At 49.4% G+C, this 15156-nt stretch overlaps 1 protein-coding gene across 3 annotated transcripts; it reads right to left on the bottom strand.

Moving 5' to 3' along the window:
* Positions 1-5454: 5454 nt before the first annotated feature.
* On the bottom strand, positions 5455-14215 carry TNFAIP8L2 (TNF alpha induced protein 8 like 2). 3 transcript variants are annotated; one of them, XM_053370064.1, is made up of 2 exons: positions 13876-14215; positions 5455-6249 (listed from the first exon to the last, which is right to left on the bottom strand). In XM_053370064.1, exon 2 carries the CDS (start codon positions 6238-6240, stop codon positions 5680-5682), a length of 561 nt encoding a protein of 186 aa, XP_053226039.1. In that variant the 5' UTR covers positions 6241-6249; positions 13876-14215; the 3' UTR covers positions 5455-5679. The 3 variants fall into 3 exon arrangements, with proteins under 3 accessions (XP_053226039.1, XP_053226040.1, XP_053226041.1); XM_053370065.1 differs by lacking the exon at positions 13876-14215 and adding an exon at positions 9471-9957; XM_053370066.1 differs by lacking the exon at positions 13876-14215 and adding an exon at positions 6372-6456.
* Between the last annotated feature and the right edge of the window lie 941 nt (positions 14216-15156).

Raw genomic sequence — 15156 nt, 5'->3', positions numbered from 1 at the left:
GTTTGTCTCTGTGCCTGTCTGACTCTGTTTGTTTTTTGTCTGTAATGGTCGCTGGCAACCTGGGAGCTGCACAGCATGTCCACGAGCAACATGTTGGGATTTTGTCCTTGGGGTTTTGCCTCTCCCCGTAAGTGGGATAATAATAATAATAAAAATAAATTTTATTTATACCCTGCCCTCCCTGGCCAGAGCCAGGCTCAAGGCAGCTAACACCAATAAAATCACAGTAAATAAAATCACTGTAAAAACATAATAGGGGAAAAGAGAGGGGGGGAACCAATTTAAAATACAGGTTAAAATGCAATTTAAAATGCAGCCTCATTTTAAAGTAGCTGATAAATATTAAGGGGAGGGAAACATGGGTCAGAGTGAGTCCAAACCAAAGGCCAGGCAGAATTTCTGTCTTGCAGGCCCTGCGGAAAGATGTCAAGTCCCGCAGGGCCCTGGTCTCTTGTGACAGAGCGTTCCATCAAGTCAGGGCCAGTGCTGAAAAGGCCCTGCCCTAGTTGAGACCAATCTAACCTCCTTGAGGCTCGGGACATCCGAAGTGTTATTTGTGGACCTTAAGGTCCTCCGCGGGGGATACCAGGAGAGGCCGTCCCGTAGGTACGTGGGTCCTAGTGTCCCATTGCCTCCCCCCAATCTGGGGATGCAGTGGAGCAGGCTGTCTTTGGAAGAGGCTGTCTGCCATCCGTCCCTCTACATGAGTCAATGCTCTGGGCTAGATTTCTTTCCATCTTCAGTGAGGGGCACTGAAGCCAGGGGGGGTATGTGCCATCCAGAGGGGCTTTTTACAATAACTTCTTTCACATACTTTGAAAATAAAACCTTCTTCAGTATACAATATCCCAGGAATGGGAGAGAGCATCCTTCAGGCTGGGATGTGTGCTGGGATTCCATGGACAGAAGCAGTCTACCTGATGTGCTGCAGCCCGTATTGCCTCTGTGGGGGAATGGGTTAGCCAAACCCAGCTTTGAATGAATGAATGAATGAATATTTGCATCAGCCATTGGCCATAGCAATAAAACAACAATACGATATGCAAAGAATATAAATAAAAAGTCAATTATATAAACTTTACATTTCAGGGTATTGAATCAATAGTCAAATAGTGGATCTTATTCTGATTGCCCCAGCTAAAAACCTTGCAACCTTTGCTGTCACCTGTTCATCTTGATCTGCCAAGAGAAAGGACACTCTGGCAGTGGTTGGGTGACCCAGAATGGATAATAAAAGAGGGGTGGTAATCTTATTCCTCAAGTCTTTATAAAGAAGGGCATGCGCCACTGATTCGGGGCTGCCATCTTTACAGGGACATGAGCGTTTTTCATGTGGAATCTGTTGGAACCGTCCCTCAAGTACAGCCGAGGGCAATACGTTCAATCTTGCAAGAGTAAAAGCGCATCTATATTTTAGAATTGCTAGGTTATGCAGCTAGGGTGCCAGAGAGTCAAAATTGGAAGGTGGAAAATAGTCATACCATAGGCAAAATGTCCTTATTGTGGCCAAGTTGTTCTGACGCTCGATATCATTTAGGCGCTGACAAATTAGACTGTTTGCTTTACTAAAACTCAAAGTGAGTAGCTGTTGTGGTGATAAACCACAAGAGTGAGGTTTTGGGTAGACAATTTTAGTCCAGGCTAGCTTGACCTGATCTAGTAGGGTCCTTCGCCACTTCAACTCTTTCTCCCACCCACAGGAAACATCCGTAAAGTGGAATCTGGGATTCCTCTGGCAATTCCTCCTTTCCTTTTTAATGATTTAGCCGGCAAGAGTTATAACAGCTTAATCAAGCCTCTGTGTCCAAGCACAATCTATCTTTGAATAGCAGATGTTGCTGGTGGTGGTGGAGGGGAAAAACAAGGGAAGTCTGTTTCCTTCCTGTCCTTCTTGTGGGATTCCTGGAAGCAGCTGGCGGGCTGCTGTGTGAAACAGGAAGACCGGTCTGCAGGGATCTGCCTCAGGTTTCTCCGTTTGGCAGGACCCGGTGCAGTTCTTGTACACTTAAATCCTCGTGTAAGCACCGATTTGCTTGTTAAAGTTAGATGGAACCTCCATGGCTGTGTTCAGTCTACCTCCAAATGCCACCTGCTTGCAAATCTAAAAAAAGTTAAGATTCTAGGCCTCATGCTCCTGAGAAAAAATGATGAGAGAGAAAAGAGGCTTTTTCTGCCTCTTTCCTAATGGGAGGAGCTGGGAGAGCCCACCCAACGGAGCTGAATGTGGACGGATTCAGGACAGTCGAAAGAAAGCGTTTCTTGACATGGGAGGATAGCGAAACTATGGAACTGGGTGCCGCGGGAGGCAGAGAGGGCCAGCAACTTGAGTGGCTTTAAAAGAGCATCAGAGGACAAAAAGGCAGTTGGAGGATGGATGGCGGCTAACAGATTGAGGTTGAATCCTGACAAGACAGAAGTACTGTTTTTGGGGGACAGGGGGCGGGCGGGTGGGGGGGACTCCCTGGTCCTGAATGGGGTAGCTGTGCCCCAGAAGGACCAGGTGTGCGGCCTGGAATAGTTTTGGACTCACAGCTGTCCATGGAGGCACAGGTTAATTCTGTGTCCAGGGCAGCTGTTTACCAGCTCCATCTGGTACGCAGGATGAGACCCTCCCTGCCCACAGACTGTCTTGCCAGAGTGGTGCATGCTCTGGTTATCTCCCGCTTGGACTACTGCAGTGTGCTCTATGTTGGGCTACCTTTGAAGGTGACCTGGAAACTACAACTAATCCAGAATGCGGCAGCTAGACTGGGGACTGAGAGTGGCGGCCGAGACCACATAACACCGGTCCTGAAAGCCCTACATTGGCTCCCAGTATGTTTCTGAGCACAATTCAAAGTGTTGGTGCTGACCTTGAAAGCCCTAAATGGCCTTGGTCCAGTATATCTGAAGGAGCGTCTCCACCCCCATCATTCTGCCCAGACACTGAGATCCAGTGCCGAGGGCCTTCTGGTGGTTCCCTCCCTGCAAGAAGAGAGGTTACAGGGAACCAGGCAGAGGGCCTTCTTGGTGGTGGCGCCCACCCTGTGGAACGCCCTCCCACCAGATGTCAAAGAGAACAACAACTGCCAGACTTTAGACGACATCCGAAGGCAGCCCTGTTTAGGGAAGCTTTTAATGTTTGAGGCATTACTGTATTTTAATATTTGGTTGGAAGCTGCCCAGAGTGGCTGGGAAAGCCCAGCCAGATGGGTGGGGAATGAATGAATGAATGAATGACTAAATAAATAAATAAATAAAAATTATGTATAGTTACCACTATATGGGCCACTGTGAGAATAGGATGCTTAAACAGCTACAGGGCTGTTTGGGTGTTCTTATGGAACCTCCAGATTCAGATGCAGTCTATCCAAATCAGGCATAGGCAAACTCAGCCCTCCAGATGTTTTGGGACTACAACTCCCATCATTCCTGACCACTGGTCCTGTTAGCTAGGGATGATGGGAGTTGTAGTCCCAAAACATCTGGAGGGCCGAGTTTGCCCGTGCCTGATCTAGATTCCTTTGTTGGCAGGGGTAGTTGATTACCTCCCAAGGTGAGCTAATCCCGGCAGGACAGCTTACTCTATGGTTTTAACCCCTTCAGGCAGGTCTCTCATGGTCTTCTCATGAGCATCTCTGCCCAAAGGAAACAAGTCAGTCAGTGGAGCCAGGATGATGGGCTCCACAGTCCTTGCCAGCATTCAAGCTGACCCTACTCTCATCTGCCCCGTATTAAAAAAATAGTTGGCAACAAGCAACATTGGATAGGGAGTGGGCTGGGAAGGCGAGAAATGTGCTCTGGTTCATATGGCAATTGCACTTCTTGAAGCAAATTGTGGCTATCATTCCAAATTCACACTTTTCTTAATTTCGTGATGGGGTTCTCCAAGGAGGAGGGGTGGGGGACCTGGAGAGAAAAAAGGAGAATGTTGCTGCTGCTGTTTATTACCTGTCCTTCACCCCAAGGTGCCAGGGAGGATTACAACGTTTAAATGCAATATTAACAGTTGAAAACAACTTACAATCGCAGAAATAGCGTGGGTCCTAAAAAAACACCAGACCTCTCTGGTTTCAAATAATGTGAAAGATAGGCAAAGCGATGTACAGAAACGCCTTATATTGCAAAAACGGCTTGCAAAAATGTGTTTGCGAGACAGAATCCTGTGCATTGGGATAAACGCATGCCAAAAATGATAGAGAACTTCCACGAGGACTTTCCTTTTTTTTTAAAAAAAAAATTGCAAGCGGCTGTTTAAATCTGAGGAGCCGAAGAAGGACCAATGAGAAAGCTATTGAAACAAAAGCAGGCCGTTTCTCAATCTCCCTATCCTAGACGGCAGGACTGGGCCAGGTGGGTCTGCAGGGGGCTCACGGTTTTGGCTGCCCCTTCTTCTTCTGCCCCGCCGTGGCTGCCTGTCTTAAGGAAATGGGAACACCGTGCATTTGAAAAGAAACATTTATTTGTTTGGTTTTCAGTCTGTGCAATCCCTGAGTCGAAATCCCTGAGATCTTGAGCAAAACTCTTCTCAAGGGACGAAAGAGAGAGCAACCCGTTTTTTTGCTGCAAGCTGGTTTTCCTCTGGGGCAGCTGTCCAGGGTGCTGATCTTGCAGCGAGGGATGGACTGTTGTCTGCAACTCACCAAGGCCGCAATACACTTAAAGCTCTGTGCCTGCCGCTTTAAACAGCCGTGGCTCCCTCCCCCCCCGAGAAATCCTGGGAACTATAGTTTGCTAAGGGTGATAAGCATTGTTAAGAGACCTCCCAACCCCGTCATAGAGCTATGATTCCCAGAGCGGTTTAGCAAACGGTCCCTTTTCCTAGGGAACGCTTTCCCATCAACTGGCGCTTGAGCTCTATGGTTCCCATCAACCTTGTCAGATACCATCATGATCAACAGCCAGAGGTGGTGATACAGACATCGAAAGGATCTGTGACTTCAGAGGAGAAGCAAAAATAAAAAAGTAGTGGCAAGGTCTCTCCCCCTCCCCCCCGCACCAAACATAACAAAGTAAACATCTGCAAACAGCATTTAAAGAATATAAAACACAACATTTCTTCTCATTGATGATGGACCAGGAAGGTTTGGTATAGAGCTCCGGTGTACGCAGCCAGAGGTGGTTTTGCGGTTTACTGCCCATCACTCTCCCCTCTGGATTTTTCGAAACTCGGTTTTCATCTCCAAGTTTCTAGTCCTTACTGGCTGCAGAGATGAGCTGCGGAACACGCAGGCTTCTGAAGACATCGGAAGGGAGGCTGGGAGGGGCTGAGTTTCTGATAGGGCCACCCCACAAACAAGTTCTGTGGGTGCTACCGGCCTGCCAAAGAGATCACAAGAAGCACCCCTCGTCTTGTTTTCTCACGACAGGGTAAACCCATTTATTCTTCTCCAGTTGGCCTGATCCAACAGGGCTCGTCTCATGCCCTGATGGAACCTCCAGGCCCAGAAACAGTCTACCTGGACCCCTAGCTGTTTGAAGAATCGCTGTGTCGTCTGATATGTTTACCCACAACTTAACAAGTCCCCTCTCGCTTGATCCAGCAGGGCTCTCTGCTTATGGAGCCCCCAGGTCCAGAGGCAGTCTATCTGAATCCCTAGGTCCTTGAAGGATTTGGCCAATGTTAAATTTCGTGTCTCCCCCTCCCCACCCCGCATGTGCGGTCCTTTCCACCTTTTTCGTCCTCCTCTTCGGTGGGTTTCACAACTTCCCCTCGTCGATGAGACGGTTCATCCCCTCGCAGATCTTCTTCAGCCGTGGCTGGTAGGGCTCCCCGGGACTGTAGAGCTTCGCCAGGAGCTCCGTGTCGGCGAAGTGGTCAAAGACATGCCGGATGCGCCCGTGAGATTTGGGCGTCAGGTGCTTCTCGACCAGCCGGAGCAGCAGGTCCCTGCAATCTCTCAACAGCTCGGCCAGGACGGCCTTCTCAAAGGTGAACTCCACCTCATGGAAGCTGATGGCTGTCATGGCTCCTTGGTGGAGCTTCCTCTTGAACTCCTCCGCCAGGCCCAGCTCCTCGGGGCTGAAGCGGTTGTTGCGGTACAGGACGGAGATCTTGACCGCCACCTTGATGAGGTTCTTGATGACCTTCTGGGACTCGGTCCGGTTCTGCGTGTACTCCTTGGAGATCCGGTAGAGCTCGTCCAGGATCTCGCTGCTGGTGTCGTCAATGAACATATTGGCCATGGACTTGCTGGCCATCCGGCTGAGAATCTTCTTCTCGGCCTGCATGGCCAAGTTGCGGGAGCTGAACGCCTCCATCGTGGCTGCCTGGAAAAGGCAACGGAGAGGTTTTATAAGGCAGGCTGGACTCGCCCCAGGATAACCCTCCTCTCCCCAGGCCACTGTTAAGGATAATTACTTAATTTCCCGAAATGGGAATATTTTCTTACGTTAAATTACTGTGTACTTTTAACATGGGGTTTCCCCCCTCTCATGTGATATGCTGTCTGTGAGTCACATGAGAACGGCATTCCGTTTCTGTTGTGACTGTTATTCCACTAACTGTCGTTTTTAACTGGCTTCTGTTTCTGTGTGAGAGGGAGAATGGCTGCTGAGAGAGACTTCTCGGGACAGTGTTGTGTCTGTGTGGTCTGTCTGAACATTCTCCGTGTCGAACCAGAATTCGGAGGTGAGGAATATAGGAGTTATCTGTGGGATAACCAGCTCAATATAACCAACATGCTTAAGTCTTAATTAATACATGAAGGGGTTAAAACAATAGAGTAAGCTGTCCTGCCAGGCTTAGCTCACCTTGGGAGGGACTTAGGTAATCAAGACTTTGTTCCCCTCCAATCTACCTGAGAAACTCAATGAGCTGGTTGCTCCAAGCTCAGACTGCATGGCTCTTACAAGCCATTCTTGTGTTCCTATACCAATAATTTAAGAACTTTCAGCACTGTAGTGAAGCTATGTTTTACTGCCTCTGCATTGTTTTCTGAATGCTGTATGGAAAAAGCACATGAACATGACCTTTAGAGAGTTTGTAAGTAAACCATTTTAACTTACCAAACATGTCGCCTTTTTCTAGGGGAAGAGGGGACTATTCTGGAGCTCATTCACGAGAGCATATTTTAAAAGCCTCACAACCTATGTTTCCACACTTATTTTGTGATTTTAAATCTCTAGAAGGGTTCTCTTACCAAAGAGTACTTGCCCCAAACCTGGATCTTGGCTTCCATGGAATTCTCCTTTTATATAATTTTCTCCCCCCTTGCCACCAACAAAATCAAGGGTTGGGCATGCAGCCCCTGGGGTAATTTAATGGGGGTGGGGATAGCACTGAGGGAGAGGAGCAAAGCAGGGAAAGTGTGTGGTGGGTGACAGAAAGAGAGAGAGAGAGAGAGAGAGAGAGAGAGAGAGAGAGAGACAGACAGACAGACAGACAGACAGACAGACAGACAGACAGACAGACAGACAGACAGAAGTCTATAACACTGCCTACCAGTGGCTCTGGCCTTGCCCATTGTCAACATGCAGCCCCAGACAGATACTCATTTTTGCTGCAGCAGCAAAAAAAATCCAATGTAATTCTAGGCTGCATTGACAGAAGTCTAGTGTCCAGATCAAGGGGAGTGATAATACAGTGGTACCTCTGGTTGCAAACAGGATCCGTTCCGGAGGCCCGTTCGGAACATGAAAAGAACACAACCTGCAGCGGCGCATCTGCGCACATGTGGGTTGTGATTCGCTGCTTCTGCGCATGTGCATGATGTCATTTTGCACATCTGCGCATGCGCGAGTGGCAAAACCTGGAAGTAACCCTTTCCAGTACTTCTGAGTCGCTGAGGGATGTAACCTGAAAGAACGTAGCATGAAGCAGACGTAACGTGAGGTATGACTGTACTGCTGTATTCTGCCTTGGTCAGATCCCACGTGGAATTATGCGTCCAGTTCTGGGCACCACAGTTTGAGAAGGATATTGATGAGCTGGGCACCACAGTTTGAGAAGGATATTGATGAGCTGTGCAGAGGAGGGTGACCAAGATGATCAAGGGTCTGGAAACCAAGCCTGATGAGGAACGATTGAGGAAGCTGGGTAGATATGCTAGTCAGCTTCAAATATCTGAAGCCATCACATGCGCTGTCACATGGGAGATGGAGCAAGCTTGTTTTCTGCTGCTCTGGAAGGTAGGACCCAAATCAACGGCTTCAAGGTACAAGAAACAAGATTCTAATGAAGCACCAGGAAGAACTTTCTGAGAGTAAGAGTGGTGGACTCTCCTTCCTTGGAGGTTTGTAAGCAGTGGTTGGATGGATGCTTTAGCTGAGACCCCTGCATTGCCGGGGGTTGGTCTAGATGACCGCCATGGTCCCTTCCAGCTCTACAGTTCTATGATTCTAGCTGTGATTCCTGCATTGCATGGGGTTGGTCTAGATGACTCTTGAGTTCCCTTCCCACCCTACAATTCTATGATTCTATTAATGTGGCCCTCGACAGATATATATATGTATACAGTCATACCTCGGGTTACAGCCACTTCAGGTTGCGTGTTTTTGGGTTATGCACCCACCAAAACCCGGAAGTACCATAATTATTATTATTATTATTATTATTATTATTATTATTATTATTATTATTATTTATTTATTTATACCCGGCCCATCTGGCTGGGTTTCTCCAGCCACTCTGGGCTTCCAACAAAACACCAAAATACAATAACCTATTAAACATTAAAAGCTTCCCTAAACAGGGCTGCCTTCAGATGTCTTCTAAAAGTCTGGTAGTTGTTTTTCTCTTTGACATCTGGTGGGAGGGCGTTCCACAGGGCGGGTGCCACCACCGAGAAGGCCCTCTGCCTGGTTCCCTGTAACTTGGCTTCTCGCAGGGAGGGAACTGCCAGAAGGCCCTCGGAGCTGGACCTCAGTGTCTTCTCAGGTTACTTTCGGTTTTTTGGCACTAAATTGCGCTTTGCACATGCGCAGAAGCGCCGAATCGCAACCCGCACGTGTGCAGACGCGCCGCTGCCGGTTGCGAACGTGCATCCCGCACTGACCATGTTCACAACCCAAACGCCCACTGTATATTCCGCATTCCTGCAATAAAGGAAGGGTGTATGCGTGCGTTTCTGCCAGAGGGGCGGGTGTGGAGAAAAAATATTCTCATCCATCTATGGGACACTGGAAGCAGCCAACATCTGCGGAACTGACTGCAGGAAGGTATCTTTGCATGCTCAGATAAGGAACAAGGCAGTGGATGCTGGGCATGAACGACGGACCCAAAATGCTGGCTGGGTTCGGAAGAAGAAGCTAAATCTGAGAGTCTCGGAGTGATGTGGCAAACTGGGGCAGTTCTGCATTTCTGCACATGACGTGCCTGTGGTTTTTGTTCACTGTGAGGAAGTGGGCCTCAGATAAATCTTGCTTTAAGACGCCGCTGCTTTGGCAGAAAGACAGACGAACGTGGCTATCCCTCTGGGAACCGAACCTACCCTAACTCTTTTTTAAAAATTTAATTGCAATGATTTAATCTCTGCTTGGTCTCTCCGTACCTCCTCAATCGGGTGAGATGTTCAGGGATGCCCAGCGCAGAACGTGGGGTTGTGGCAGTCTTCGTGCGCTGACACCGCGACGGAACAGGCCTCTCCTTCCGCTCCTGTGAACCAGTGCACCGCCAAATATCCAAATGCGGCTTGCAGCGCAAAGCTGATTTTTTCTGTCTCCTCTTCTTTTTAAAACCAGCGTGCGAGGGGGATCTGCCAGGCACCGTTGCAGCCCTGCCTTCTCACGATGCTTCGGAATATATTTTTAAAAGTCAGCGTTTCCTTCCCTTCTCTTCTCCTCGCCACCCCCACAGATGCACTGGGGTTTCCTGTTTTTATCCTTCTGTCACAAGCCAACAACCCCAGCTCCTTCCTGAAGTCTGTTTCAGAGTTTCAAGGTGGTGGTTGAGCGGCACACAATAGAGCCCTCCTGACCTTTCGCTCTGCCCCTCTGCCCAATTACCGTATTTTTCGCCCTATAAGACGCACCAGACCACAAGACGCACCTAGTTTTTGGAGGAGGAAAACAAGAAAAAAAATATTCTGAATCCAGAAACCTCGGGATCTGACTGGAGCTCCAGAACGGATCCTGTCCGCAACTGGAAGTACCACTGTACCTGCTTCCTAAGTCAGCCCTTGACAAGGATTGGGAACCTAGCATTACAGTGGTACCTCGGGTTACAGACGCTTCAGGTTACAGACTCCGCTAACCCAGAAATAGTACCTCGGGTTAAGAACTTTGCTTCAGGATGAGAACAGAAATCGTGCTCCGGCGGCGCGGCAGCAGCAGGAGGCCCCATTAGCTAAAGTGGTGCTTCAGGTTAAGAACAGTTTCAGGTTCAGAATGGACCTCCGGAACGAATTAAGTACTTAACCTGAGGTACCACTGTATTTCAAAGGGAGTACAGTCATAACTTGGACCCTGAGTGCCTTGGTACTTGGACGTTTTGGCTCCCGAACGCCGCAAACCCGGAAGTGAGTGTTCTGGTTTGCAAACGTTCTTTGGAACCTGAACATCTGGCACGACTTTCGTGGCTTCCGATTGGCTGCAGGAGCTTCTTGCAGCCAATCGGAAGCCGTGCCTTGGTTTCCGGACTTTTTGGAAGTCGAACGGACTTCTGGAACAGATTCTGTTCGACTTCCAAGGTACGACTGTTGTGGAGTACATGATTCACATGCAGAAGCTTCTGGGTTCAATCCCTGGAATTGTCTCCTGTCTGAAAACCTGGACAGCTGCTGCCAGTCAGTGCAAACAACACTGAGTGAGATGAACCAATGGTCTAATTCAGCAGAAAGCAACTTCTTTCCCCCCAGTTTCAACCAACCCTTATTCAGAACCATCAGGACTGGAATCTTATTCATTTCAAAGGAAAGGATAGTAGCTCAGGTGCGCAGCCTGGGAGTCATTCTGGACTCACAGCTGCCCATGGAGGTGCAGGTTAATTCTGTGTCCAGGGTGGCTGTCTATCAGCTCCACCTGGTATGCAGGATGAGACCCTACCTGCCCACAGAGTGTCTTGCCAGAGTGATGCATGCTCTAGTTATCTCCCGCTTGGACTACTGCAATGTGCTCTACGTGGGGCTACCTTTGAAGGTGTCCTGGAAACTGCAATTAATCCAGAATGTGGCAGGTAGACTGGTGACTGGGAGCGGCCGCCGGGACCACATAACACCGGTCCTGAGAGATCTTCATTGGCTCCCAGTACATTTCCGAGCACAATTCAAAGTGTTGGTGCTGACCTTGAAAGCCCTAAATGGCCTCGGTCCTGTATACCTGAAGGAGCGTCTCCACCCCCATCGTTCAGCCCGGACACTGAGATCCAGCTCTGACGGCCTTCTGGCGGTTCCCTCATTGCGAGAAGTGAGGTTACAGGGAACCAGACAGAGGGCCTTCTCGGTGGTGGCGCCCACCCTGTGAAACACCCTCCCACCAGATGTGAAGGAAATAAGCAGCTATCCTATCTTTAAAAGACATTTGAAGGCAGCCCTGTTTAGGGAAGTTTTTAATATTTAATGCTGCATTGTTTATAACACTCAATTGGGAGCCGCCCAGAGTGGCTGGGGAAACTCAGCCAGATGGGCGGGGTATAAATAATAAATTATTATTATTATTATTATTATTATTATTATTATTATTATTATAGCTCTGCTTTGCAGGCAGACGGTCCCAAAAGGCATACCCAGGTAAGAGACCCCTGTCTAAAACCCTGGAGACCACCTGCCAGTAAGTGTGAGGAACACTCAGCTGGATGAACCCCACCGGCCTGACTCTGACAAAGGCATCACGCTCTCTTCTTCCTGTGTTCCAGATCCTTGTGTGGTTTGCAAAGGAAAAAAACAAAAACGAGTAACAAAAAAGATTCTTGCAGCTACATCCTTGCCGCTTACGTATCCTGTCCCCTTTTAATGATTCCTCTGTTCCAAGAGGAGGATGCTAATTAGCTGGCTGACGAGCCGCAGTTTAGCCTTGCCACTTAATGGCTTCCTGGCTCTGTGTAATAATAAATGAGCGTGTCTTAATTGCTGGGGACTGAAATAAACATCCTTGACGGAGTGTGGACCCAGGCGCAAGCCCTCAGAAGGCATATCTGGGAGGAGAGCCATTTCCTCTAGGTGTGCCACCCCCCCCCACTGTATCCTGGCAGGGTCTGGGTAGCTGAGCAGCAGGCAGAAATCCAACAGGTGCAGCCCTCGTACGTTCCTCTTGTTCTGTGAGGGCTGGGTCACTCAGCTAAAGTCACAGCAGGGCGGCATAAAATGAGGGTCCCCATTCCCGGCTTTCTCCTCAACGCCGTGCTCAGGTTAGGGGCAACAGAAGCAGAAACAGGCAAAACTGCGAGGCGAAACTGTTTTTCCACACTTCCGCCATCTCAACGAAAAGGAGAAAAGCAGAACTTGAAAGGCGTCGATGGGGAAATGCGAGCGAAGCTTTTGAAATTGGGAACAGCACGGGGAGAGAAGGGGGTGGGGAGGGACTTTCCTGTCTCGCAAGCGTGGAATTTAGGGTTTTTTGCCGAGCGAATTTGATTGGCGGGAGGCCCTAAAAGGCGACTTGTGGTTGACCTGTGGAACTTCCTTCCATATGACGGGGTGGCGGCTGCTAGGTTCAATGAAAGGGTTGCACAGATTCTTGGAGAGGCTTCATCTGTCTAGAGGAACCTCCATATACAGGGATAGGCTACCTTTTTGAACATTTGATAGTGGGGACAAATAGTGGCAGGGAGCTTTCTCAGGGAGACACCTGGCTGTCCACAGTGTCAGGAACCTGGGTCCAAAGCAAGATGGAACTATTTGGGTCTGATACGGCAAAGCGGTTCTTATAGGGCTGAGGCAAGCTGTCCTCACGCTGGAAAACTGTGGCCTGCTCCCTTTGCCAAAGGTCCTAATAATGGAAAAAAGGCTGATCTTTGCCTCACCCATGCATCACCTTTGTGCAGCTGCATTTTCAAGTCTTGAGGACTAGCGCCTTGCTGTACACTTTCCAAAGGAAGTAAGGCACTCAACCATGCACCCAGAACACTGTCCGGACACTGAGGTCCAGCTCCAAGGGCCTCCTGGCGGTTCCCTCCCTGCGAGAAGCCAAGTTACAGGGAACCAGGCAGAGGGCCTTCTCGGTAGTGGCACCCTCCCTGTGGAACGCCCTCCCACCAGATGTCAAAGAGAACAACAACTACCAGACTTTTAGAAGACATCTGAAGGTAGCCCTGTTTAGGGAAGCTTTTAATGTTTGATGGATTATGGTATTTTAATATTTTGTTGGAAGCCACCCAGAGTGGCTGGGGAAGCCCAGCCAGATGGGGGGTATAAATAATAAATTATTATTATTATTATTATTATTATTATTATTATTATTATTATTTCTACATTCTGCCCACATGTGGTCTCATCTTAAAGGACGATAACCACTCAGACTAGTTTTCCAGCAGTGCTGAGTTTCAACATTGCAGGGGGTTGGACTAGTGAACCCTTGGCGTCCCAACTCTATGATTCTTTCGGGCTTTTCATGGGCCTTTGGCGCATTAATTCCCATGTGCCCAGCCTCAAATGCCTGAGGCCTGTTAACTCAGCATGGGGTGGCGACGCACTCTGCCCATGCCCAGGGGCGCTGCGGTTCTCTCCGAAAGCTTAGCATGCCCTAAGCAAAAGCCCAGACTTAGAAGCTTAGCTTCTGGGGCCGAAGTTTTCCCTGATCTTAACCTGCGGACACACTTCCCGGTTTTTCGTTCTCTCGCCGCCCTGGTGACTCAACCCCGCCGACTTGTTGCGGCTCGCCCGGGAGCAGCACGAATGCTCAGCATTTGTTGAAAACAGAAAAGAGACCGGCGGGCGTCTCCTTGCCCAAACAGACCTGCCTTCTCTGCCCCTTGCTCTGAAGCACCTCTGTTATTAAGCCCTCAAAGCGCACCTCACTCACCGTGGGACCACGATGCTCTGCAGGTCATGCGAGCGGCCCTCCGCCAGGCTTCGAGGAGCGAAAGGAGAAGCAGCCCGGACCCAGCAGGCAGGAGCGAGGCTGTCGGGTGGCCTCGGGGAGACTTCCTCGAGTGACAGGCCCGCCCTGCGTCAGCTGACGGATCTCAGCTTCATTCTTCAGAGGCGGAAAGCACAGCTGCCTGTTGAAAGGTGCCCAGGGAGCAGAGCGACTGGCCGGCTGCCTCGACCGTCTGCATAGTTTGTGACCTGCGCCTCTGCTGTGTTAGCATCTGTAGCCCGGAGGCTTCCCCACCCTCTGCTGCTGGGAGGTTCGGCTCTAGACTTGACCAGACAAGGCCTAACCTGCATACCTGAGCGTTCGTGTGTGTGTGTGTTTTTCTCTGCGTCGCTGGCGCCCACGGGGACGCCGGTACAGTGCTTTGGCGGCATCGGCATCTGATTAGGCAGAGCATTTGGTGCATTTATTTACTGTATTTTTCCGTGTATAATACTAGTCCCCCCCCCCATTTTTTTTAAGTTTAAAATTGGGGCTTCGTCTTATACAGGGGTACCTCTGGATGCGAACGGGATCCATTCCGGAGCCCTGTTCACATCCTGAAGCGAACGCAACCCATGTCTCTGTGTGTGCGTGTCGCGATTCGCCACTTCTGCGCATGCGCGTGACGTCATTTTGAGCATCTGCGCATGCGCGAGTGGCGAAACCCAGAAGTAACTCGCCCCGTTACTTCTGGGTCGCTGTGGAGTGCAACCCAAAAATGCTTAACCTGAAGCTACTTCATCCCGATATATGACTGTACACGGAATGTTGCAATTAAATATATAAATAAATTTATTTCTTAATTGTGGGCTCAAAAAGTAGGGGTCATCTTATACATGGGGGCATCTTATACACGGGGTAAATACGGTATTTCATCACATAGTGCAGCGGTTCTCAACCTGTGGGTCCCCAGGTTTTGTTGTAGTCCAACAACATCTGGGGACCCACAGTAGCGGAAAGAAGGAGACAATAAAATTGTGGGTCGGAAACAGCTAAAAACAAACACTCGAAAGCGTTTGCACTGATAAACAGAAAGCAGGCGAAACGCACACATCCACAGCGTTGCGTTGTCTGAAGAAAAATGCTTTTAGCGGGTGCTGAAAAGGGGCCTGCCGGATGTGTCAATGGGCAGGGAGTTCCGAAGTGCTTTTATACGGCGCCCCGCCATATATTTCCCTGTTTTACGGCGTCTCGTAAGGAAAAGGAAAGAGGAGGAAAGGGAGC

This window comes from Podarcis raffonei, chromosome 16, assembly GCF_027172205.1.
Source record: "Podarcis raffonei isolate rPodRaf1 chromosome 16, rPodRaf1.pri, whole genome shotgun sequence".
Lineage (NCBI taxonomy): Eukaryota > Metazoa > Chordata > Lepidosauria > Squamata > Lacertidae > Podarcis > Podarcis raffonei.
This window is presented reverse-complemented; position numbering and strand designations above follow the sequence as displayed.